General features: G+C 40.4%; 1 protein-coding gene across 9 annotated transcripts in view; it reads left to right on the top strand.

Annotated features, from left to right (window-relative positions):
• The window catches only part of LOC109073185 (calcium-responsive transactivator-like), a 91587-nt gene that overhangs the window by 55949 nt on the left and 9989 nt on the right, over nt 1–25649 (top strand). For 5 of the 9 annotated variants that reach the window (XM_042750127.1, XM_042750126.1, XM_042750121.1 and 2 more), the window contains 2 exons: nt 15093–15194; nt 15726–15818. The exons of 1 other annotated variant lie outside the window; for it this stretch is intronic. In XM_042750127.1, coding sequence (XP_042606061.1) covers nt 15093–15194; nt 15726–15818 — 195 coding nt within the window. The remainder of the gene's footprint in view (nt 1–15092; nt 15195–15725; nt 15819–25649) is intronic. 3 more of the 9 variants (XM_042750122.1, XM_042750125.1, XM_042750124.1) reach the window with 3 other exon arrangements.

The raw sequence follows: 25649 nt of genomic DNA, 5'->3' as shown, positions 1-25649 counted from the left end.
AAATAATGATCTGAGATATCATCGCTTGATTGCATAATTTAAACACCATCAACATCAATTCCATGTGACATTATTAGATCTAGAGAATAATTTTGACAATGAGTTCCTGAGACGTGTTGTCTAACCCCAATAGAGTCCAGAATGTCTATGAATGCTGATCCCAAAGCATCTTTTTCATTATCAACATGGATATTAAAATCACCAACAATTAAAACTTTATCTGCATCCAGCAATAACTCGGATATAAAATCAGCACATTCTTTAATAAAGTCTGTATAGTGCACTGGTGGCCTGTATACAGTAGCCAGTAAAAACATCACAGGGGATTTATCATTAACACTTGTTTCTCTGGAAAATGTTATATGAAGCACCATTACTTCAAACGAGTTATACCTGAAGCCCGCCCTCTGAGAAATACTGAAAACATTGTTATAAATTGAAGCAACACCTCCCCCTTTACGTTTTGGACGTGGCTCATGTTTACAGTAACCATAATCTTGGGGGGCAGACTCATTTAAAATAATGTAATCATCAGGTTTTAGCCAGGTTTCTGTCAAACAGAGCACATCTGTGATCAGTGATCATATAATTTACAAAAAGGGCTTTCGTAGAAAGGGACCTGATATTCAATAAACCAAGCATTTGTTTATCCGTATTGCATCTGTTTTTTTATTTGTTGAACATCAATTAAATTGTTACTCTTAAATTGGTTTGGACGTTGTTTGTATTTTCTAGTTCAGGGAACAGACACAGTCTCTATAGTGTGATATTTAGGTGAAAGCGTCTCTATGTGCTGAGAATTAACTGATTTTTGTGACATGAGACGGCTAGCAGATGGTCGGTTTAGCCAGTCTGTCTGTTTCCTGACCTGGGCCCCAGTTATTCAAGTGCAAACTGTAAGACTATGTGCCATATTTTTAGATAGAAGAGCGGCACCACCCCTGGATGGTTGAAGACCATCTCTTTTCAACAGGTCAGGTCTGCCCCAAAAACTCGTCCAATTGTCTATGAAACCTATGTTATTCTGCACCACTTAGACATCCAGCCATTGTGATGACAGTCTGCTATGCATCTCATCACCACGGTAAGCAGGGAGGGGACCAGAGCATATTACAGTGTCTGACATCGTGCTTGCAAGTTCGCACACCTCTTTAATGTTATTTTTAGTGATCTCTGACTGGAAGTCGAACATCATTAGTGCCGGCATGAATAACAATCTTACTGTATTTACACTTAGCATTAGCCAGCACTTTTAAATTTGCCAAGATGTCAGGCGGTCTGGCTCCCGGTAAACATTGGACTATGGTTGCTGGTGTCTCTATTTTCACGTTCCGTACAATAGAATCACCAATAACTAGAGCACTTTCATCAGGTTTCTCAGTGGGTGCATCACTGAGTGGGGAGAACCTGTTTAATGTTTTGATCAGAACGGAAGAGCGGCATTTTGACCCATGACTATGCCGCCTCCAGTGATGGAGTACTCGAGTCCTGGACTCGGACTCGAGTCCGACTCGAGTCACTATTCTTTGGACTCGAGTCCGACTCGAGACTCCATTCTCTGGACTCGTGACTCGACTTGGACTCGCGGACTGATGACTCGTACTTGGACTCGGACTCGAGGATATATAAAATCGGACTTGAGCATTCATCACGTTGTTTTTGACTAAATATGTTATAAAAAAATATATATAAGGCATTACACTTTTCCTGTTTCGTGCCCAAGACCGGCCGGGATCTATTTTTCCCCTCACAGACACTGCTACCGCTCGCTCTCTTTGCTTGACAACACACTCACTGACATCACTCACTTTACGCTCGTGCATGTCAGATCAGATTACATTTTTTTTTTTTTGCCAGTTGCGATAGTCACTTTGTCAGATTACACATTTTTTTGTCTGTTGCAATGGTCACTGTGTCAGATGGATGACGCAATTTTGACTCCTAAAATCCTGTGGTGTCGTGAACAAGAAACATGTCAGACTAACGTTACACGTTGCTTTCTGACCAGTCGCGTGCCGTCACACACACATTCACTTGAACACATACAAATGCACTCACGCTAAATCACTCGGTCACTCACACACAAACGCTCTCTCTCTCTCTCTCACACACACACACTCTCTCTCTCTCTCGGCATATCGTATTGATTTTTACGTTTTAAGTATCTTTAAAATACAATGTCCTGTAAAATGCATGTTTCTTTTTTTCACTGAGTGTATTTCTGTAATACAGTGTTAAAGGATTAGTTCACACAAAAATGAAAATTTCCTAATCATTTACTCCTCCCAATGCCATCCAGGATATCCATGGCTTTTTTTCTTCAGTGGAAAATAAATTATGTTTTTTTAAGGAAAACATTTCAGGATGTTTTCTTCATATAATGGACTTCAATGCCTACCAACTCAATACATTTTATCAGTTCTTTGAAGGTCCCAGAGTGGAGACATGTAGTCACTGGGAACTCGAGACTCGACTCAGACTCGAATACGGGACTCGAGACTCGACTCGGACTTGAACTCTGGTAATGGTGACTCGACTTGGACTGGACTCGGACTCTTCTTTGGTGACTCGGACTTGGAATCGGACTCGAACACTGGGACTCGAGACTCGACTCGGACTCGACAGTTGGTGACTCGACTACAACACTGGCCGCCTCTCAGTCACCCAGTTGCCCTGCTGCAGAGGCGCTATTACCTCCCTGAGCTAGTCCAATCCAAAGCCGTATCTGGAGCCCTCACATTCTTACTGTCCTCAATTATAGTTTGGATGCGTGTATCTAATATTGAAATCTTCTCTGTCAGCCTAACTATTTCCCTGCATTTATCACATGTGAATCCCTCGTCACTGACAGAGAGAGATGAACTATACATGTGGCAAGCAGTGCAAACAACAATTACAGGAAAAGCCATTACTCACCATGATTGATGAATGATTCTTTGAAAAGAATGTTTGAAAAGAAATGGATGGAATGGAAACGCTAATGACAAGCTAACCGGCTAATGAATGCTATCGCACCACAGGTGTGCTGCACTCGCGGATTTAGAATAAAAACGAATGATCAAATTAATCAGATTAGATTGATAAATAATATCAGAAATATGGTGGGAATTAAGTTATATTTTATCATTTTAAACAACAGAGAGTGAAAGTAAGATTATACAGAAAAACAAAGCTACACGGAGATACAATCACAAACCAGCAGCCCTGGGCAGCAACCTCCATTTTTCATGAGCTGAACTCAAAGATCTAAGACTTTTTCTATGTACAAAAAAGGCATATTTCTCTCAAATATTGTTCACAAATCTGTCTAAATCTGTGTTACTGAGCAATTCTCCTTTGCCGAGATAATCCATCCACCTCACAGGTGTGGCATATCAAGATGCTGATTAGACAGCATGATTATTGCACAGGTGTGCCTTAGGCTGGCCACAATAAAAGGTCACTCTAAAAATGTACAGTTTTATCACACCGCACAATGCCACAGATGTCGCAAGTTTTGAGGGAGCGTGCAATTGGCATGCTGACTGCAGGAATGTCCACCAGAGCTGTTGCCTGTGAATTGAATGTTCATTTCTCTACCATAAACCATCTCCAAAGGCGTTTCAGAGGATTTGGTAGTACATCCAACCGGTCTCTCAACTGCAGACTACATGTAATCACCCCAGCGCAGGATCTCCACATTCAGCATCTTCACCTCCAGGATTGTCTGAGACCAGCCAGCTGCTGCAACAATCGGTTTGCATAACCTAAGAATTTCTGCACAGACTCAGGGAAGCTCATCTGCATGCTTGTGTCCTCATCGGGGTCTCGACCTGACTGCAGTTCGCCATCGTAACTGACTTTACTGGGCAAATGCTCACATTCGATGGTGTCTGGCACTCTGGAGAGGTGTTCTCTTCACGGATGAATCCCGGTTTTCACTGTACAGGGCAGATGGCAGACAGCGTGTATGGCGTCGTGTGGGTAAGCAGTTTGCTGATGTCAATGTTGTGGATCGAGTGGCCCATGGTGGCTGTCGGGTTATGGTATGGGCAGGTTTATCCACTGACAGATGAAGGTGGGCACGGAGAGTTGAGTTAATTTGAGCAGGAGGTGGTTTGGGATGATGGTGTTAAAAGTTGAGTTCACAAACAGGATCCTCACACAAGTCCCTGGTCTGTCTAGATGTTTCAGAACATAATGCAGTCCCGTGCTGACTACATCATCCACAGACCTGTTTGGCGTATGTTATGGACAGTGAACACAGGTGCATTTTATTGATGGCATTTTGAATGCACAAAGATACTGTGACAAGATGCTGAGGCCCATTGTTGTGCCATTCATCCACGACCATCACCTCATGTTGCAGCAGGATAATGCATGGCCCCATGTTGCAAGGATCTATACACAATTCCTGAAAGCTGAAAACATGTCCCAGTTCTTGCATGGCCAGCATACTCACTGACATGTCACCCATTGAGCATGTTTGGGATGCTCTGGATCGGCGTGTATGACAGTGTGTTCCAGTTCCTGCCAATATCCAGCAATTTCGCACAGCCATTGAAGAGGAGTGGACCAACATTCCACAGGCCACAATCAACAACCTGATCAACTCTATGTGAAGGAGATGTGTGCAAATGGTGGTCACAACAGATACTGACTGGTTTTCGGATCCCCCGGACCCCCCCAAAACAGGAAAACTGCACATTTCAGAGTGGCCTTTTGTTGTGGACAGGTGATTATTCATTAACACTCACTACTGTTAACTACTAAGGAAGATGTGTAAACTAATCAGTATGTAATACAATTTTATGATTGTGTTAAGTAACAGTTAGCTAATCAATAACTAATGTATTCCGTCATACCTCCTGAAGAAATACTATTAATTATCTACTAGTTAAGGTTCAAGAAAAATAACTATGAAGTAACTACTAATGAACAGTTATACACAATTACACTGAATTGCGACCCTTTCATATAAATGTTATTAGCAGAAGTAGTAGTAGTATGAAAATGCAATATTAATAAAGGATTTGTCAGTGTAGTGAATTGTTTTGTGAGTGTGTCCGATAGGAACCCCACCACCACTCCAGTGCCTTGCGATAACTTACCTTAGTTTTTATATTTATATACAGTACTGTGTGTGTGCCTCCTCAGCATATACCACATTACCATTAATTCAATTCCTGTATGTAAGCCAAGGACTGAGGGAAAGTGAAAATACAGGTAACCAATTAGAAATTAAAAAAGAATTATCAAATAATTCTGCAAGACTTATTTCGAACCTGAAACAGTAGGCCTATTCAATATAACAATATATATATATAGAAAACAATATATTGATTTACATTTTTTAAGACACTTTTTGTGTAGGAAAGGTATATGTGAGAAGGCGTCAACTATCATGCATAATGCTGTGATTCACACCTGAGAAGACAAAGGCCCACATAATGAGCTGCATAATGAGCCTTTCAGCCAGGTGTGTGAATGAGAGAGAAGAGTTACAAGAAAGACTCTGAGGACAAAATACTTTTTTTTTAAAAAAAAACTACATTATTAACATTATTGTGATGGTCACTGATACTAGTACTAATTTATAGAAAAAAAGAACACAATTACCACATAGCACACCTATTATTAACATTAAGCTCCTAAAAGAGGTGCTTCCAGAAGTCATAGATCCTCTTCTGATTATTAATTCCCCATTGTCATTAGGATATGTCCCCAAAACCTTCAAACTGGCTGTTATTAAGTCTCTCATCAAAAAAACACAACTTGACCCCAAAGAACTAGTTAATTACAGACCGATCTCGAATCTCCCTTTTCTGTCCAAGATACTAGAAAAGGTAGTATCCTCACAATTAAATTCCTTCTTAGAGAAAAATGGTGTCTGTGAGGATTTCCAGTCAGGATTTAGACCGTATCATAGTACTGAGACTGCTCTCCTTAGAGTTACAAATTACCTGCTCTTTTCATCTGATCATGGTTGTATCTCTGTATTAGTGCTATTGGATCTTAGTGCTGCGTTCGACACTATTGACCCACACATTCTTTTGCATAGACTAGAAAACTTTGTTGGCATTAATGGAAGTGCATTAGCATGGTTTAAATCGTACTTATATGACCGCCATCAATTCGTAGCAGTGAATGAAGAGGTATCATATCGATCACAAGTGCAGTATGGAGTACCTCAAGGCTCAGTACTAGGGCAGTTACTCTTCACACTTTACATGTTACCCTTGGGAGATATCATCAGGAAACACGGTGTTAGCTTTCACTGTTATGGTGATGATACTCAGCTCTATATTTCTTCACAGCCTGGCGAAACATTTGAAAAACTAACGGAATGCATAGTCGATATTAAAAACTGGATGACGAGTAATTTCTTACTGCTAAATTCTGAAAAAAAAAACAGAAGTGTTAATTATAGGACCTAAAAGCTCTGCATGTAATAACCTAGAACGCTGTCTAAGCCTTAATGGCTGCTCTGTCAATTTTTCGTCAGCAGTTAGGAACATAGGTGTGCTATTTGATAGCAATCTTTCCTTTGAAAGGCACGTTTCTAGCATTTGTAAAACTGCATTTTTCCATCTCAAAAATATATCTAAATTACGACCTATGCTCTCAATGTCAAATGCAGAAATCTTAATCCATGCGTTTATGACCTCAAATTTAGATTATTGTAATGCTTTATTGGGTGGTTGTTCTGCATGCTTAGTAAACAAACTCCAGCTAGTCCAAAATGCAGCAGCTAGAGTTCTTACTAGAACCAGGAAGTATGACCATATTGGCCCGGTTCTGTGAACACTGCACTGGCTCCCTATCAAACATCGTATAGATTTTAAAATTTTGCTTATTACTTATAAAGCCCTGAATGGTTTAGCACTTCAGTATTTGAACAAGCTCATGTTACATTATAGTCCTCCATGACCACTGTGTTCACAAAACTCTGGCAATTTGATATTACCTAAAATATAAAAGTCAACTGCGGGTGGCAGATCCTTTTCCTATTTAGCACCTAAACTCTGGAATAAACTACCTTACATTGTTCGGGAGGCAAACACACTCTTACAGTTTAAATCTAGATTAAAGACCTATCTCTTTAACCTTGCTTATACATAACACACTAATACGCTTCTAATATCCAAATCCGTTAAAGGATTTTTAGGCTGCATTAATTAGGTGAACCGGGAACACTTCCCATAACACCCGATGTACTTGCTACATCGTTAGAAGAATGGCATCTACACTAATATTAGTCTGTTTCTCTCCTATTCCAAAGTCACTGTAGCCACCAGTTCCAGTCTGTATCCAGATAAGATGGTCAATGCAGTCACCCGGATCCAGTCCAGATGGTGGATCAGCACCTAGAAAGGACCTCTACAGCCTTGAAAGAGAGCAGAGACCAGGACAACTAGATGAGCTGCAGATACAGATCCCCTGTAAAGACCTTGTCTCAGACGACCACCGGGACAAGACCACAGGAAACAGATGATTCCTCTGCACAATCTGACTTTGCTGCAGCCTGGAATTGAATTGCTGGTTTCATCTAGCCAGAGGATAACTTTTTTCAGAGGAGAACTTTTTTTTCTCCATTCTGTCACCGATGGAGTTTTGGTTCCTTGCCGCTGTCACCTCTGGCTTGCTTAGTTGGGGACACTTCATTTACAGCAATATCGTTGACTTGATTGCAAATGATTGCACAGATATTATTTAAACTGAACTGAGCTGAATGATGACATCACTGAATTCAATGAGGAACTTTCTTTAACTATCATTTTGCATTATTCACTGTTTTCCTAATTAATGTCTCTCAGACAGGGTGCAATGCGAGCAGCTACCGTCGGATCATCTGGTTGGAATGAGAAGTAGAGTTGAGTGTCATCAGCATAGCAGTGATAAGAAAAGCCATGCTTCTGAATGGCAGATCCTAATGACATCATGTAGATGGAGAAGAGAAGTGGTCCAAGCACTGAGCCTTGAGGAACCCCAGTAGCAAGAAGTTGTGACTTAGAAACGTCACCCCTCCAAGACACCCTGAAGGACCTACCTGGTAGGAAGGACTTAAACCACAGGAATGCGGTTCCAGAGATGCCATCTTTCTGAGGATGGACAGGAGAATCTGGTTGTTAACTGCCAAAAGTAGCAGATAGATCCAGCAAGATGAGTACTGAGGATTTGGAAACTGCTCTTGCCAGTCGCAGGGCTTCAGTAACCGAGAGCAGGGCAGACTCAGTTGAGTGGCCACTTTTGAAGCTAGATTGGTTGCTGTCCAGGAGGTTGTTCTGTACAAGAAACAGAGTTGGTTGAACACAACTTGCTCAAGTGTCTTTGCAATGAATGGAAGAAGGGATACCTGTCTGTAGTTTTATAAAAGTGCTGTTTTCTTAAGCAGTGGGCTTACCCAAGCCTACTTAAATGCTGTGGGAAATGTACCAGAGTGAAGAGAGGTGTTGATAATGTGAGTAAGTGAAGGTATGACTGAAGAAGAAGTGGCCTGAAGGAGGTGAGTGGGGATAGGATCAAATGGACAAGTAGTAGGATGATTGGAAAGGATAAGTTTGGAAACGTCCATCTCCGAGAGTGGAGAGGAGGAGGAGAGTGTGTATTAGTCATTATGAAGTTATCATCAGTCTGCGGTGTGGAGAATTGGTCATTGATAGCTCTTGTCTTATTTGTGTAGAAAACTTGAAAGTCATCAGCTTTAAGAGTTGATGAAGGAGGGGGAGGAGGACAAAGAGGAGAAGAGAAAGTTTTGAAAAGTGTGCGAGAGTCAGAACAGTTGTTAATTTTGTTGCGGTAGTATGTTGTTTTAGCAGTTAAGACATTTGCAGAGAAGGAAGAGAGGAGTGACTGATACACACTGAGATCGGTAGAGTTTCTTGATTTTCGCCATTTCCTCTCTGCAGCCCTGAGTTTAGAGTGATGTTCACAGAGCACATCAGACAGCCAGAGGGCAGATGGGGTGGTGTGTGCTGGCCTGGATGACAGTGGGCAAAAGTTTTCCAAGCAAGAGGTTAGAGTGGAGCAAAATGTCAGTAGCACTGTTCATGTCCAGTGTTGAAAACTGAGAGGGTGAAGGAAGTGAGGATGAAACCATAGAGGATAAGCGAGAGGGAGAGAGTGAGTGTGGGTTGCGACGAAAAGCTAGACATAGCACTTCAAAGCACTTCAGTGTCTATAACTTTTAATCTTTTTGAGCATTATCAACTCTGGTGAAAAGTAAAGCCCAAAGGGACTTCTTTCCAAAGACACCAAAATTGTGTGTGTAGCACACTGAAGTAAGGAACTGTTGCAATTTGAAGTTAGGTAGGGCATTTTCAGCTGTGAGTCCCATAATGGGGGGTGCTGGCTAACAGGTTAACAGCAGACTGGCAGTTCCAGAGACCAACTGGAATAGAGAGTAAAGTAGTAGAGGTCAGAGGGACAGGCTGTAGATTATTAGGATAGGCCTGTGCCTCCAGTGCATGCTCTCCGAGTGTTAGTAGTAGACTTGTGCCGGTATTCGGTATTGTGATATATCGCGGTAATGAATATGCACGATATTGTTATCGTGGGCACTTCCAAATACCGAGTATAATTATATATTACAAATTATTCAGAATTTGAAATGCATTTTAAGAATACTTTTCCCATCAACTGGTCAAAATGCACAACACCGCTGTATGCTGCTTTAAAGACACGTGTGAACTCTGATGTAAACAAGCACGCACGAGAAGCACATGGAGAAACACGTGAGAGACGCGCTGAATAAAAGCACATTCACTCTCTGACAGCAGATGGCGCTAAACTGCAGAAAATGCAGCCCTTACCCTGGAAACCCCATAAATAAAAGCAGCTGCTACTTTCTAAACATTTAAATAATCTAAAATAATATTTATATATTTCCATACATTTTAATCTGGACTATAACATGTCCTAGATATTGTTTGAAAGTGTTTTGATTCTTTATTGTCCATTCACACTTTACATTAGGGCTTCATTAGTTAACAAACTGCCAATGAAAAATTCTTCTGAACATTCATTAATCTTAGGTATTCCAATATTTAATAACACATTGTTAAAATCGAAAGTTGCAGCTGTGTTATTTAATGAGCTAACATGAGCTAAGACTTGTATTTTTTAACGAAGATTAATAACTTCTGTAGCAAATGTAGCTATTGCTCATTGTGAATGTTAATGCATTAACTAAGGTTAACTAATGAGGTCTTATTGTAAAGTGATATATGGGTCTTTAAAGTTCTTTTGCACTTTAATCGGTGTAAAATTTTTAACTGTAAATATATTTTTTGTATTGCTTTATTGTATTTAAATGTTCAGTTATTTTTGTTATAAGAAAAAAGTTATTTAACTTAAAAGCTTAAAAACTTAATGAAGTGTCCCCAACTAAGCAAGCCAGAGGCGACAGCCGCAAGGAACCAAAACTCCATCGGTGACAGAATGGAGAAAAAACCTTGGGAGAAACCAGGCTCAGACGGAGGGCAGTTCTCCTCTGACCAGACGAAACCAGCAGTTCAATTCCAGGCTGCAGCAAAGTCAGATTGTGCAGAAGAATCATCTGTTTCCTGTGGTCTTGTCCCGGTGGTCGTCTGAGACGAGGTCTTTACAGGGGATCTGTATCTGGGGCTCTAGTTGTCCTGGTCTCCGCTGTCTTTCAGGGCTGTAGAGATCCTTTCTAGGTGCTGATCCACCATCTGGGCTGGATACATACTGGATCCGGGTGACTGCAGTGACCTTCTGACTTGGATACAGACTGGATCTGGTGGCTACGGTGACCTTGGAACAAGAGAGAAACAGACCAATATTAGCGTAGATGCCATTCTTCTAGTGATGTAGCAAGTACATCGGGTGTTATGGGAAGTGTTCCCGGTTCTGGTTTACCTAATTAATGCAGCCTAAAAATCCTTTAACGGATTTGGATATTAGAAGTGTATTAGTATGTTATGTGTAAGCCAGGTTAAAGAGTGTGTCTGCCTCCCGAACAATGTTAGGTAGGTTATTCCAGAGTTTGGGCGCTAAATAGGAGAAGGATCTGCCGCCCGCAGTTGACTTTGATATTCTAGGTATTATCAAATTGCAAGAGTTTTGAGAACGGAGCGGACGTGGAGGACTATAATGTAACAAGAGCTCGTTCAAATACTGAGGTGCTAAACCATTCAGGGCTTTATAAGTAATAAGCAAGATTTTAAAATCTATACGATGTTTGATAGGGAGCCAGTGCAGTGTTGACAGGACCGGGCTAATATGGTCATACTTCCTGGTTCTAGTAAGAACTCTAGCTGCTGCATTTTGGACTAACTGGAGTTTGTTTACTAAGCGTGCAGAACAACCACCCAATAGAGCATTACAATAGTCTAACCTTGAGGTCATAAACGCATGGATTAACATTTCTGCATTTGACATTGAGAGCATAGGCTGTAATTTAGATATATTTTTGAGATGGAAAAATGCAGTTTTACAAATGCTAGAATCGTGGCTTTCTAAGGAAAGATTGCTATCAAATAGCACACCTAAGTTCCTAACTGCCGTGTTTATTACCTCGTGCAGGTCTTAAAAGGACAGTACTAAACGTGCTGCCAACTGTCATTAAAGTGATAGTTCACCCTAAAAAAAAAAAAAAAACCAATTCTGTCATTATTTATCCACATGTTGTCCCAAACCTGCAGCTATTAATTTCTTTCTTGTGCTGAACACAAAAGAAGATATTTTGAAGAATGTGGGTAACCAAACAGTAGCTGGTCCACATTGACTTTGATAGTAGGAAAAAATACTATGTCACTGTGGACCAGTTTTGTTTTCCATGTTCTTCAAAATAGCATTTATGTTCAGCAAAAGAGAGAAACTCATTCATGTTCAAAACAACTTTTGAGTGAGTAAATGATGGTATAAAAGTAAAACACTTTGACAGAATTGACAGACAGATGACAGAATTAAAGTTTTTGTGTAAAATATTGCTATGATGTTAATAAAACAACAAAACACAAAGAGAAGAATCACCCACTATTTTTGACTGAAGAACTTTACATAGATTGCTTCCTATTAAAGCAACTATATTAGTGTTTTATTCTTATATTTGTTCATTCGATTTCTTGAATGCTCCTGCTAAATACACCTATTGTACCTAAAAATAAAACACAGTTTGTTTTATTTGTATATTATGTGTATTTGTAATGTGTATCTTTGTTCTTATTTTTAATAAAAGATTTTTCTCTTCACCTAATTTAGCCTAAATAATCACTATTCATTTTTTATATTTTGTTACCTTGAAAGGCTTTGTCTTTATAATAGGGAAATTAGTTTGGCTGTAATGCTCAGGCAACTTGCAAAATAGTAAAACCAACATGACAAAGAATCGTGATAAAATCGTGAATCCTGATATTTCTGAAAAACATGATATTTTGCCATATCACCCATCCCTACTTATCAGGCAATGACTTTGCAGGCAGCGTTTTTGTACAAAGGCACCTCATGAAACTGATTCCAGACAGGTTTCTGAGGCAGCATAACCGTTTAATGATCGTATTTTGTACAACAAAATAGAATGAGTTGTGTTTGTTAGTGTGTGTGTGTGTGTGTGTGTGTGTGTGTGTGTGTGTGTGTGTGTGTGTGCGCGGTGCTTCAATAGTCCCAGGGGAATGAGAAACAGGTGCACTGTAATCAGCGCCATCGTGTCATCAGGTCATGGGAAATGAAGTCCGTGGAGAAATTAATACTCCGGCGAGGTTTCCCTCTGGTGCTGGTCGAGAGGAACCACAGAGGCTGAATTCGTGACACTGGGCTTTAGTGTCATTTGGATATTACTGTTACATGTTATGTATAATTTGGATTATGTTTGAAAGGATGTAGTGATATCTGGAGTTTCTGCACACTACCACTAGTACTCCATAGATCCATACATGTATTAATTTATTTATTAAAGGGGTCATTGGATGCAAAACTCACTTTTACATGTTTTTTGAACATAAATGTGTGTTAGCAGTGTGTGTACACAACCACTCTATAATGATAAAAATCCATTTTTATTATTTATTCTCTATAAATAATATCTCCTTTTTCAAATCAAGCCATTCTCTGATTCTTGGCTGTGTGATGTCACACAGACCCAGGCCCCTCCCACGATTGTTGATTGACACTGCCGTCTTACCTTAGACCTGCCCTGAGTGAGCTGTAACAGTCTGATTGCCATTGTTTCAGTGCCAGAGCAGGGACATAGACAAGAATGTCACCTAAGAGATCTTGGTGCTTTGTTGTTGGATATAATAATGAACATAGCAGTCATCATTTACTCCCGACATCTAAGCTACTGAAGACGCAGTGGATTAACGTTACTTTCGTTTTTGAAGGGAATGCGCCCCCGATGTACCTAAATGCATTTATGTTTGCGTGAATCATTTGTGATCCAGCTACACCTACAGAAGAAGTGAGTATAAGGGTTTTTTATGAATCTTTGCAAATCGCCTTTCCTAATAATGTGCTAGTTATTAAGTTTCATGGCTAAATGTAGCTAAAGTAAACAGGATGGCTTGTCACCCCACAGAAGAGAGCAGAGCTCATTAACATTTAAAGGGAAATGCAACAAAATGGGTTGCTGTGGAAAGAGCTGATTTTAACAAGGTAAAATGTGTGTTTTTTACACTACCATTGAAAAATTTTAACCAAAGTATGTTACAGACTTTTCATTAAGAACTTAAATAATCATATCAACTTGTAGAAAATGAGCATCCAAAGACCCCTTTAAAGAAAGAATAATAATAATAATGTTATTTAAAAAGAAATATGAAATGATTTATTGCGACATGCAAAGCACAGATCATGAATCTACATTTCATATCATTCCCCCTTTTTTTCTCTTTTTCCTCATCGTTTGGAGTGAGAAGTTATGACTTGGGCATCATTTTTATACTGATGTAAATTAAGTTTTCTTGCTTACACATAAGTCTTATTAAGGATTCGCATCCAGATTTATTCATTTCAAGAACACTGACAACCAGTGTTGTGGGTAACGCGTTACAAAGTAACGCGTTAGAGTACTCTAATTACTTTTTTCCTGAAATGTGTAACTTAACGCGTTAGTTTCATGCGTAAGTAATCAGTAACTTCGTTTATTTTTTGAAAAAAAAATAATCGTTATTTTAAGGAAAGGAAAAAAATCCCGACTGCAGCCTGCTTTTTGTCAGACAGTAGGCCTAGGTCTACTGTGCCACCTGCGGATGTATCAGCGGAGCCGAAGCTCTGTGATCGTAAAGTCAATGGCTGTGATACGTCTGTGCCCTGTGCCTGACCCTGTGTGTGTGTGGGTTTTTTTTCGAACTCCCGGCAAGATGGCAGAGAGGACAGCGTTTGGTTTATGGAAGTACGCACATTATTTTCAATTTGTCAACGAAAAAGAAAAGGAACATAACGGTAAAATGCACACTCTGCGTTGGTGAAAAGCTTCTGTCGACCGCCAAAAATTCTACCTCAAATTTAAAAAAACGTCTCGCATCCAAACACCAATCTAGCACTCTGGTAGCAAAGCCTGCTGAGGAGGACGACGGTGGTGCACCAGCTCCAAAGCATTTTGATTAATAATATGTTCTGTGATAATAAATAAATAAAACGCCATGTGGAATAGCCTATTGCTGACTGTCTTTCCTGTTATTGTTATCCTGCAGTGTTAATTTAGTCGGATGACTGACGTTATTCATTGTCGGGAGTCACGACTTCTAGGTGCATTTAAAGGGGCCCGGGGCTGTGTCTGTCATGTGTGAGCCGCTGCAAACGGCTTTTAATTTTTGGTAACGCATGAGTACTCTAACGCGTTACTTTTATGAATAGGTAACGCTGTATCATAACTGATTACTTTTAATTGATGGTAACGTTGTAACCTAACTAACTACTTTCCAAAGTAACTATACCCAACACTGCTGACAACACACTCATCTTGAATTTAGAAAGTTCCCAAAATATCTTTTGCCTGCTGCTTCGGCTGCAATATATTTAGTACACAACAGACACAGACAGCTAGACCACTTTCTCTCCCTTCAGAAAAGCCCAAAACCTCCCCAGTCCATTCTTCTGAAGCTGCTGTCAGATCGGCTGCTTAATCAACCCTGGTGTCGCCTGTCTTACAGGATCAGCCCCGCAGTACATGGGCCAGGAGGAGTTCTACGGAGAGCAGTATGGACACACTCAGAGCTCCAGCGAGCCTGTTAGCCAACAGTATTACTCGGATGGTAACCAAGCTCTCATCCAGAAATTTTCTTCATTCATTCATTCATTCATTTCATATCACATCACATCACAACCCTGTTTCTATTTACGTTTATCTCTGAATCTTCTGAATCTGTAATACCTTTTTTCCCCCCATAAAAATATGACTAAAACAGACTTGAGAACAAGCTTTTAACAAGTCTTCATTGCCGTTTTTTTTTTTTTTTTTTGGTGTGCTGAAATTTCAGATTTGCCCTTTCTTCCTTGCTTTGTTGTTGCTGGGCTAAAAGACTGGTCATTTGAGGCTTCTGTTTTCTTTTGTGTGAGTTTGTATGTCAATTCAAAGTAGGATGCACACATCCAAAAATCTGTTAAACGGGTGCTTGATCAAGAGAAAGCTTAGTTGAAATGCAAAGTCCGGCACACTATTTTGTATTTATTTATTTATTGCTTCCAAAAAATGTTAGTTTAATGAACCATGAGCTGCAAGGGCAACTTGTTCCACTTTTGTTTTTTTCCCTGTAGGTGTATACTATTATGTCTTTTTTCAACAGGTCATGGGGATTATTCCTATCAGCAGTCTTCCTATGAGGAGCAGAATTATGAGAGATCCTTTGACGAGTCGTCACAACACTATTACGAAGGTGGTGAGTTCCAACTGAGTATGTTCAGGACCAAGCTCAAAAAACAAGTTTTATTATAATATAGGGTTAGGGTTATAAAAAATAAAGTTGGTCTTTGTTGTTTGTGGTTTATGGGGATATGAGTATTGGATTTTTGTTCTGTACGAACTGTATTTTCTATCCCCTTACCCTAACCCCACACCTAAACCTAGGTTTTAAACCATCTGGTTTACAAGGAAACCTGAAGGGTTTTCCTGTGTTCAATTAAATGAGTACTTGAAGGAGGGGTTATGCAATAATCATGATAACAATTAAACATGTATTGATTGATACATAAGGTTAAAGAAAATATTATGAGAAACAACTGCTAGATGTTTAATTTATCAAGAAAGGAATAGGATTTTCAAATAATTTATAGTCATTGATGTGCATTGAGGTTTGAGCCAGGTAAAGCTGAAGAGCAAATGAACACCAGTAAATTTAAACGGGTCATATGACGTTGCTAAAAAGAACATTATTTTGTGTATTTGCTGTAATGAAATGTTTATGCAGTTTAAGGTTTAAAAAAAAATACAAAAAAACAAATTTTCCACATACTATACATTATTGTTTCTCCTCTATGCCCTGTCTCTGAAATGTGTCATTTTTTACAAAGCTCATCATTCTGAAAAGTGAGGTGTGCTCTGATCTGCCAGCTATCCAGTGTTTTGTGATTGGCTGAATGCCTCAAGCGTCTGAAGGAAATGTTACGCCCCTTGTCATACTTTGATGCGTGTCCCAGTCAGAACACCGACGCGATGAGACAAAAACAATAAAACCCACTACAAATGAGCCATTTGTTGCATCCAGTCAGGACATAATTACGAATTATAATGACTTATTCTGTGTTTTTACGTGTAGCATTGCATCGCGCCGTGTAAACATAAAACCATGTCTGCATTTGTGATCGGAGAAATGACAAACAACAAGCTCTAGTCAAGTCAAGTCATCTTTATTTATATAGCACTTTAAAAAAAAGTGTGAACTTAATAGGATGTATGATTTTGTGATTGTTTAATTGAGTCTGTATGGTGCCCTGGTGGCCTGTATACAGTAGCCAGTACAAACATCACAGGGGATTTATCATTAACATTTGTTTCTCTGGATAATGTTATATTAAGCACCAATACTTCAAACGAGTTATACTTGAAGCCTGCCCTCTGAGAAATCCTGAAAACATTGTTATAAATTGAAGCAACACCTCCCCCTTTACTTTTTGGACGTGGCTCATGTTTATAACAGTAATCTTGGGGTGTAGACTCATTTAAAATAATGTAATCATCAGGTTTTAGCCAGGTTTCTGTCAAACAGAGTGCATCTAGATTATGATCAGTGATCGTATTATTTACAAAAAGTGCTTTCGTAGAAAGGGACCCGATATTCAATAAGCCAAGCTTTATCATTTGTTTATTCGTATTGCATCTGTTTTTTATTTGTTGAACCTCAATTAAATTGTTGCTCTTAAATTGGTTTGGACATTTTTTGTATTTTCTAGCCTGGGGAACAGACACAGTCTCTATGGTGTGATATCTAGGTGAAAGAGTCTAGGTGAGAATTAACTGACTTCTGTGACTCTACTCTACACCAGTGGTTCACAATTCCAGTCCTCGCACCCCCCCCCCCCCCCCCCCCAGTTCTGCATATTTTGCATATCTCTCTTTGGCTGCGTTTACCCTTGGCATTAACATGTGACCTGTATCTGGATGTTGTCCACATACACATTGAAAAGACAAGTATAAACGCTCTTCTTATCGGAATGTTATCCGATCAGTGTGTCCTGGTCCAGAGGTAGTAGGTGATCGGATCTCATTGTAATGTAAACACAATCCAGCCATCGTGTCTGCATTCAGGTCAACATCATGCAAAACACTGCCCCCTCTTCATGAACAGTCAGAAAAAAAGATGGAGAACACCCATGTGGAGCACTAATGAAGACTCCTACACTTATCTTTGATTTGTAAAATTTCCCGCAACTGAAAATGCTCAAAAGAAAACCCACCACTTCAGGTTGACCTTGCACCCGGCCATTCTCTGCAGACTTATTTAAATATTGCGCGGGAAGACAAACTCCATGCACTTTGAATGGAACATATATGTTCGCTTCGATCTGGAATCATGGCGGAATATCCTGTGATGTCCACTTTGCAGGGCACTTACGTTCGAATAGAACAAACGTCTGAAGCCATAAGAGAAACATACAAAATATGCCGAACGGGGGCGCGAGGACTGGAATTGAGAACTGCTACTCTACACTGCTCAAAACTCTCGTTTGAATCATCAGTGGCAAATCCTTTACATATGTAAATGTACTTACAGACTGTGAGACAGAAGCGCCGGCATTGTAATATTCTCTCCCAGGATCAAGAAACCTCCTAAATATTTGGGTTGAACTGTTCTGGAACAGTGTTGTAAATACAACTTAAGCACTGATTTCTAGTTGTGTCCTCTTTTGGAAGGCCAAACAAAGTATTTTTGCTTTCGCAATGAAACGGCGGCAACAGTGAGAATCAAAGTTACACCTTCTTTCTTTGCGTGAACATTTGAGCGGCGTTATGCAAATATTCCCACATTGTGACGTAGACATGTGGGGGCGTGTTTAAACTAGGCGTTTTAGGAGGGCGTAGACAAGTCTTAACTTTTATAAAGAATATCTCTTTGGGTTTGAGACTTTAGTCTTTGCAGCTTTAGAGATCTTATCTATTCACAAACAGCTTGTAACACTCCAAAGAGAAAGGAAAACTTGAAATCGCATCATATGACCCTTTTAAAGTGTTTTTCTAGCAGGTTATTTTAGTATATAGGATGCCTTTGTGAGGTGTTGATTGATTGAAGGTGCTTGCTTTTGGTGATAATTCTGGAGAGATTGTCATACCAGATGACAGTGAGCAGATCTAAGACTACCAAATCTAAGAGCTCGAGAAGGGTTATTTAATTAAAGCAGTTCAGATAAATATCAGATAATCAGAGACCGAAGTCTCCAAACTTATCCTTTCTAATCATCCTTGTCCGCTTGATCCTGTTCCATCTCATCTCCTACAAGCCATTTCTCCTGCAGTTGTACCTGCACTCACATCATTAACACATCCGCCAGACTCATCCATATTATGGAGAAGTTTGGCATGTAACACTTGAAGGATCGCCATTGTGTGCAGTGCTGAACCGGCCTGTCCGGCTGCTGCATAAGCCCTGTTGGCAATGGCCGAGGTGGTCCTGCAGGGCTTAGATGGATACGCTGCATGGCCCTTTGGGGCTGGGTGCTGACAGGAGGATTGCTGGTGGGTCTCTGACAGGAACCATTCATACAGTAAGTTGTGGGCGGGCTCGTCTGGAGCCGACCACTCGAGGCCCAGATCCTCCATGGCCTTCGTGAGGACGCGGATTAGCTCGGCATCTGGCTTTGGCCTCGGCACTTGAGGGGGAGGGGCTGCTTCGGGCTCCTTGCTGGAATCAGGCTAATCCTTCGTTCCTGACGCCGGCAAGGATACAGAGTTGTCGGTGGTGATGTCATCAATGACGATGTCCTCTTCGGATGTGCCGAATGAGACCAGCCCGCTCGCAGCTGAAGAGGGGTGCTGGTCCTCATGCGAGAAGCACACCGGTGTGAGAGGATGCAGGGAGGGCGGGGCACGCAGGCGCCGAGCCGACTTGACACTGCCCGAGCCCGCTAGAAAAGATCCGCTGCCACGCTGTTTTTTCCTCTTAGGGGAGGAAAAAGACGGGAGGGCCTGGTGGAGGGGATATCTGCGAGTGTAGATGGGAAAGGCTCATGCTCTCGAAAAAGAGCACGAGCCACCAGCGAGCGCAGCCTCTGCGTGGGCTTGACCGAGGCAGACGGCGCACTCGCTGTGCCCGTCTTCATCGTGCAAGAGTCCCTTGCACTAACCACACTCGCGCCGCAACATTTGAAGCAACGTGCGCTGAAAATTTTCTCTTTAGGAAATTTGCTCTTTTGCCCGGATGCCGGATGCTTGCAGTGATTTTTCATCACTGCTTTTCGGCTTCTTCCACGGCGGTGAGCAGAGCTGGAGCTTCTTCTAAGGCTTCTTCTTGCAGAAGAGTCAGCGAAGAGATGATCCTCGTCACTGAAGGAGAATAATCTGATGAATGGCGCTATGGACTGACTTATATAGCTGTCGGCCCCGCTCCCTTTGGCGGGCTGAAGTGCCATTAGTTTGTGCAGCTACACAAACGTGAACAAATCAGGCATCAGCAGAAAGGAAAAAAGGAGTTTTCCCATACATAATGTGAGTGAACATTCGAAAGGGAACATGCAAATTACAATTTTCTTTAAGTTGTATCTTTCAAATACAGTGGTATTTTTCATAATTTTGTCGAGATGCCTTCACACGGCATCAACACCTCTGTGCAGCTGTGGTTGTACAGTAATCCATTATCACTGGACCTATTCAAACCGGACAATGGACCGTTCGACCACTGAATCCAGCAGTCTGCCATAATATCAAAGTGCGCGTCATTGATCATTGTTCTCACTAAAATATTTTTGCATAGCATGAGATCTGCAGTTTAGTTTAAAGATGAATTAGTGTGCATCTATAGCACAACTCACTGTCATTAAAACAGCATGCCACAGGAAAAGTGATCAAGCAAAATTCCACTAAATATGTCTAAATTCATATTATTTTTGTTTAACTTCTGCATAATGACTTTATGTATTTTCAGTGCTTATCTCCATTAATGAGAGTGGAATATTTAATATAAAAGTGTATATCGAAACGAAAACAGATTTTAAAATTGTTGCTACGTCATTACTTTTCTCACGCCAGGAAAAAGAGTGCGTACGCATGGTCTTGAATGCCCGTAACGTGCGTACATATTTACTGCAAGTTTATTTTTTTATAAATCCCAATATGTGCGTGGAAAATTGCGTACACAATTTCTATGCCTATTTTGTGCGTATGCAACGTTTATAAATGAGACCCAGTCAAAACATCACTGGTTTGAGATTTGACGGCTGTAATATTAGCAAATTTTTCGCTATTATGTAGTCTTAAAGCCAATAAATGGCTAGATCTGCTACCTTGAAAATAATAGTTTTGTCTGAATCTTTGAATAAGAAATTCAGCTCTGTTTCTATATAATAAATTAAGTTCTTTCCTAACAGTTTCAATTTTAACTGTCATACTATCAGAAAAAGTGTTGGTTTGCCTGTTGTAGTGATCGAAGTTTGAATTCCAGGTCAGAGATTTTCTACAAAAATTTAGTCAATCCGTGAACTGGTCATGCACTCATTATTTTTGAGGGGGCACAAGTTATTATTTTTATTTTTTTTCAAACTGAATTATCATGAAATATCTTACTTCTCACCTTTTTAGATTATGATCTATAGTGGGCGATGGTCAAAGTAACCTAATAATGTTATTCGAGGGAAGGTGGAAGGGGGAAGTCGTGGCTTAGTGGTTAGAGAGTTTGACTCCTAACCCTAAGGTTGTGGGTTCGAGTCTTGGGCCGACAATACCACGACTGAGGTGTCCTTGAGCAAGGCACCGAACCCCCAACTGCTCCCCGGGCGGCGCAGCATAAATGGCTGCCCACTGCTCCGGGTGTGTGTTCACTGCTGTGTGTGTGCACTCTGGATGGGTTAAATGCAGAGCATGTATTCTGAGTATGGTCACCATACTTGGCTGTATGTCACGTCACTTTCACTTTTAATATGCATAAAAAAACATGTCTGTTTACTTAATTAACAAATATGGGTGTCATGCCATAACAAATATTTTTAATACGACTGTGTTTATATTTAATGTGAATTTAACATTGCAAGTTACCAAATTATCAAAGAACATTTTCACTGACAGCCTAGTTCGAGCACTCTCAAAATCTCCCATTAAAATCACTGAAGCTTTTTTTTTTCTCTCTCATTGGAATATGTAAATTGATTTTATGTCTGTTGTTGTTGTTCTTGCGTTTTATTCTGAATGGATATATTAGGTTATTTGTTATATGTTAAAAATAATAAAAAGTTAATAAAAAAAATCACTGAAGCTGTTTACACTGTGAAATTAATATCTTACAGATTCGTACACGTATTTGCACTTTGTTGTTTCTGATGAGAGAATTTGCCAGAAAGAGTTTTTCAATCAGCAAGCGAGTGAAGAAAACACCGGCATTTTAGCAATGACTCATCTAGTTTTGTTTTTTTAAGTGTTCTTTGTTTGTTTAGTTGTTTGTAACTGCTATCTTGACAGAAGGCTACTGAACAACATTAATTAGGAAAACAGTGTCAATAATGCAAAATAACAGTTAAAGGCAGTTCATCATTGAATTCAGTGATGTCATCATGCAGCTCAGTTCAGTTTAAATAGTATCTGTGCAATCATTTGCAATCAAGTCAATGATATCTCTGTAAATGAAGTGTCCCCATCTAAGCAAGCCATAGGCAACAGCGGCAAGGAGCCAAAACTCCATCGGTGACAGAATGGAGAAAAAACCTTGGGAGAAACCAGGCTCAATCGGGGGGCCAGTTATCCTCTGACCAGACGAAACCAGCAGTTCAATTCCAGGCTGCAGCAAAGTCAGATTGTGCAGAAGAATCATCTGTTTCCTGTGGTCTTGTCCCGGTGGTCGTCTGAGACAAGGTCTTTACAGGGGATCTGTCTCTGGGGCTCTAGATGTCCTGGTCTCCGCTGTCTTTCAGGGCTGTAGAGGTCCTTTCTAGGTGTTGTTCTGTCCATTTGTTGTTGATTGGTACTGGATCTGGTTTGGTTAAGTGATGGTTTGATGTGGGTGCTGTTTGTTGGGGTTTAGTTGTAGTGGTGGACGCGCTTCCTCCGGAGGATACAGTAGTTTAGTCTTGCCGTGTTTTATGACAATTTTCAGTGTGGCTGAATACTGAAGAAAGGTCTGCAGACCTGCCTCTTTCAGTTCCTTTCATATTATAGTGAAGGAGCTCTGCTTCTTTGCAGTCACAGGAGAGAAGTCAGGGAAGAAGCTCAGCATTGCACCGTCATTTGTTTTTACAGGACTGTGGCGTTTTGCTTCAGTTTGAATCAGATTCCTGTCATTGTAGCGTAACAGCTTGAAAAGAAACACTCGCAGTTTGGATTGATCAGTTGAAGCTCTGGAGTAGACTCGATGCGCATGTTCGATCTCAGTATCTTTGTCCGCTAGTGATGGAATTCAGGTCGGAAAGATGTTTCTCTGCCCCTTCAGGTAACTCTAGCCGCTGGAGATGACTGCATCTGCTGCTGTCTTGTAGATCAATCACTTGTTGCTCGAGGGCATCCAAATGCCTAGTGTGTTCATTGATCACTTTTTTCACATATTCAAGATTTTGGTCATGTGAGAGGCGAATTTGGTGTGCATTGCTGCTAGTTCAGTTTTCAAAATGTCCTCAAATTGCTTTATAGTGATCGCAGTGTTGTCCTCCATGTCCGCTTGGCCTACCGCGACTGCTGATTTAGTTTTCTTCTTAATTAGCGAGGATGATGGTGAAAGATAAGCGAGTTTCCGACTGCATGACATTTACAAACCAATGGCAAATGAAAAAAAAAAAAAATTACCCCAATTGTAGGAAAAAGAGTCGAACCGCAATAAAAGAAGGGCTAAATACGGGAGCTTGATTAATGTCCATCTGGGCTGATTCCCTCGCCACTGCTTTTTCAATCAACTTCAGTAATCAGTCATACTGCAGCCTGTTAACAAAATATTGTTTTTTGATTGTTTGTTTTTCATTGAATATTGTGCTTTTGTATCATTACCACTGCCATTTACATAATAAATAAATTAAAAAACACTAAAATAAATCTGTCATTTCATGTAGTCTTGGGGGCCCCTGGTGGCCACAGGGGCCCTAAGTCAAGTCAAGTCACCTTTATTTACAGTGGGTACGGAAAGTATTCAGACCCCCTTAAATTTTTCACTTTTTGTTATATTGCAGCCATTTGCTAAAATCATTTGTTCATTTTTTTTCCTCATTAATGTACACACAGCACCCCATATTGACAGAAAAACACAGAATTGTTGACATTTTTGCACATTTATTAAAAAGAAAAACTGAAATATCACATGGTCCTAAGTATTCAGACCCTTTCCTCAGTATTTAGTAGAAGCACCCTTTTGATCTAATACAGCCATGAGTCTTTTTGGGAAAATGCAACAAGTTTTTCACACCTGGATTTGGGGATCCTCTGCCATTCCTCCTTGCAGATCCTCTCCAGTTCTGTCAGTTAGATGGTAAACGTTGGTGTACAGCCATTTTCAGGTCTCTCCAGAGATGCTCAATTGGGTTTAAGTCAGGGCTCTGGCTGGGCCATTCAAGAACAGTCACAGAGTTGTTGTGAAGCCACTCCTTCGTTATTTTAGCCGTGTGCTTAGGGTCATTGTCTTGTTGGAAGGTGAACCTTCGGCCCAGTCTGGGGTCCTGAGCACTCTGGAGAAGGTTTTCGTCCAGGATATCCCTGTACTTGGCCGCATTCATCTTTCCCTCGATTGCAACCAGTCGTTTTGTCCCTGCAGCTGAAAAACACCCCCACAGCATGATGCTGACACCACCATGCTTCACTGTTAGGACTGTATTGGACAGGTGATGAGCAGTGCCTGGTTTTCTCCACACATACCGCTTAGAATTAAGGCCAAAAAGTTCTATCTTGGTCTCATCAGACCAGAGAATCTTATTTCTCTGTTTTTTTTTTTTATCAAACTCCATGCAGTCTTTCATGTGTCTTGCACTGAGGAGAGGCTTCCTTCGGGCCACTCTGCCATAAAGCCCTGACTGGTGGAAGGGCTGCAGTGATGGTTGACTTTCTAAAACTTTCTCCCATCTCCCGACTGCATCTCTGGAGCTGAGCCACAGTGATCTTTGGGTTCTTCTTTACCTCTCTCACCAAGGCTCTTCTCCCCCGATAGCTCAGTTTGGCCAGACGGCCAGCTCTAGGAAGGGTTCTGATCATCCCAAACATCTTCCATTTAAGGATTATGGAGGCCACTGTGCTCTTAGGAACCTTAAGTGCAGCAGAAATTTTTTTGTAACCTTGGCCAGATCTGTGCCTTACCACAATTCTGTCGCTGAGCTCTTCAGGCAGTTCCTTTGACCTTATGATTCTCATTTTTCTCTGACATGCACTGTGAGCTGTAAGGTCTTATATAGACAGGTGTGTGGCTTTCCTAATCAAGTCCAATCAGTATAATCAAACACAGCTGGACTCAAATGAAGGTGTAGAACCATCTCAAGGATTATCAGAAGAAATGGACAGCGCCTGAGTTAAATATATGAGTGTCACAGCAAAGGGTCTGAATACTTAGGACCATGTGATATTTCAGTTTTTCTTTTTTTAATAAATCTGCAAAAATGTCAACAATTCTGTGTTTTTTCTGTCAATATGGTGTGCTGTGTGTACATTAATGAGGAAAAAAATTAACTTAAATGATTTTAGCAAATGGCTGCAATATAACAAAGAGTGAAAAATTTAAGGGGTCTGAATACTTTCCGTACCCACTGTATATAGCGTTTTTAACAGTACAGATTGTGTCAAGGCAACTGTACAGCATTAATAAGGAAAATAGTGTGACAATAATGCAAAATGACAATAGCAAACACTCATTTTTCAGTTAAAGGAAGTTAATCATTGAATTCAGTGATGTCATCATCCAGCTCAGTTTAGTTTAAATAGTATCTGTGCAATCAAGTCAATTTAGATTAGATTAGATTCAACTTTATTGTCATTGTACATGTAAGGTACAAGGCAACGAAATGCAGTTATAGCATCTAACCAGAAGTGTAATAAGCAGTAAGTACAGAATATAAAGTCTCTACAATATGCTACAAATGTACAATAAATATACAAATAAGGACATAAT

This window comes from Cyprinus carpio, chromosome B23 (genome assembly GCF_018340385.1).
Source record: "Cyprinus carpio isolate SPL01 chromosome B23, ASM1834038v1, whole genome shotgun sequence".
Classification (NCBI taxonomy): Eukaryota; Metazoa; Chordata; class Actinopteri; order Cypriniformes; family Cyprinidae; genus Cyprinus; species Cyprinus carpio.
Note: the sequence above shows the minus strand (reverse complement) of the source record. Positions and strands in the feature narration are given on the sequence as shown.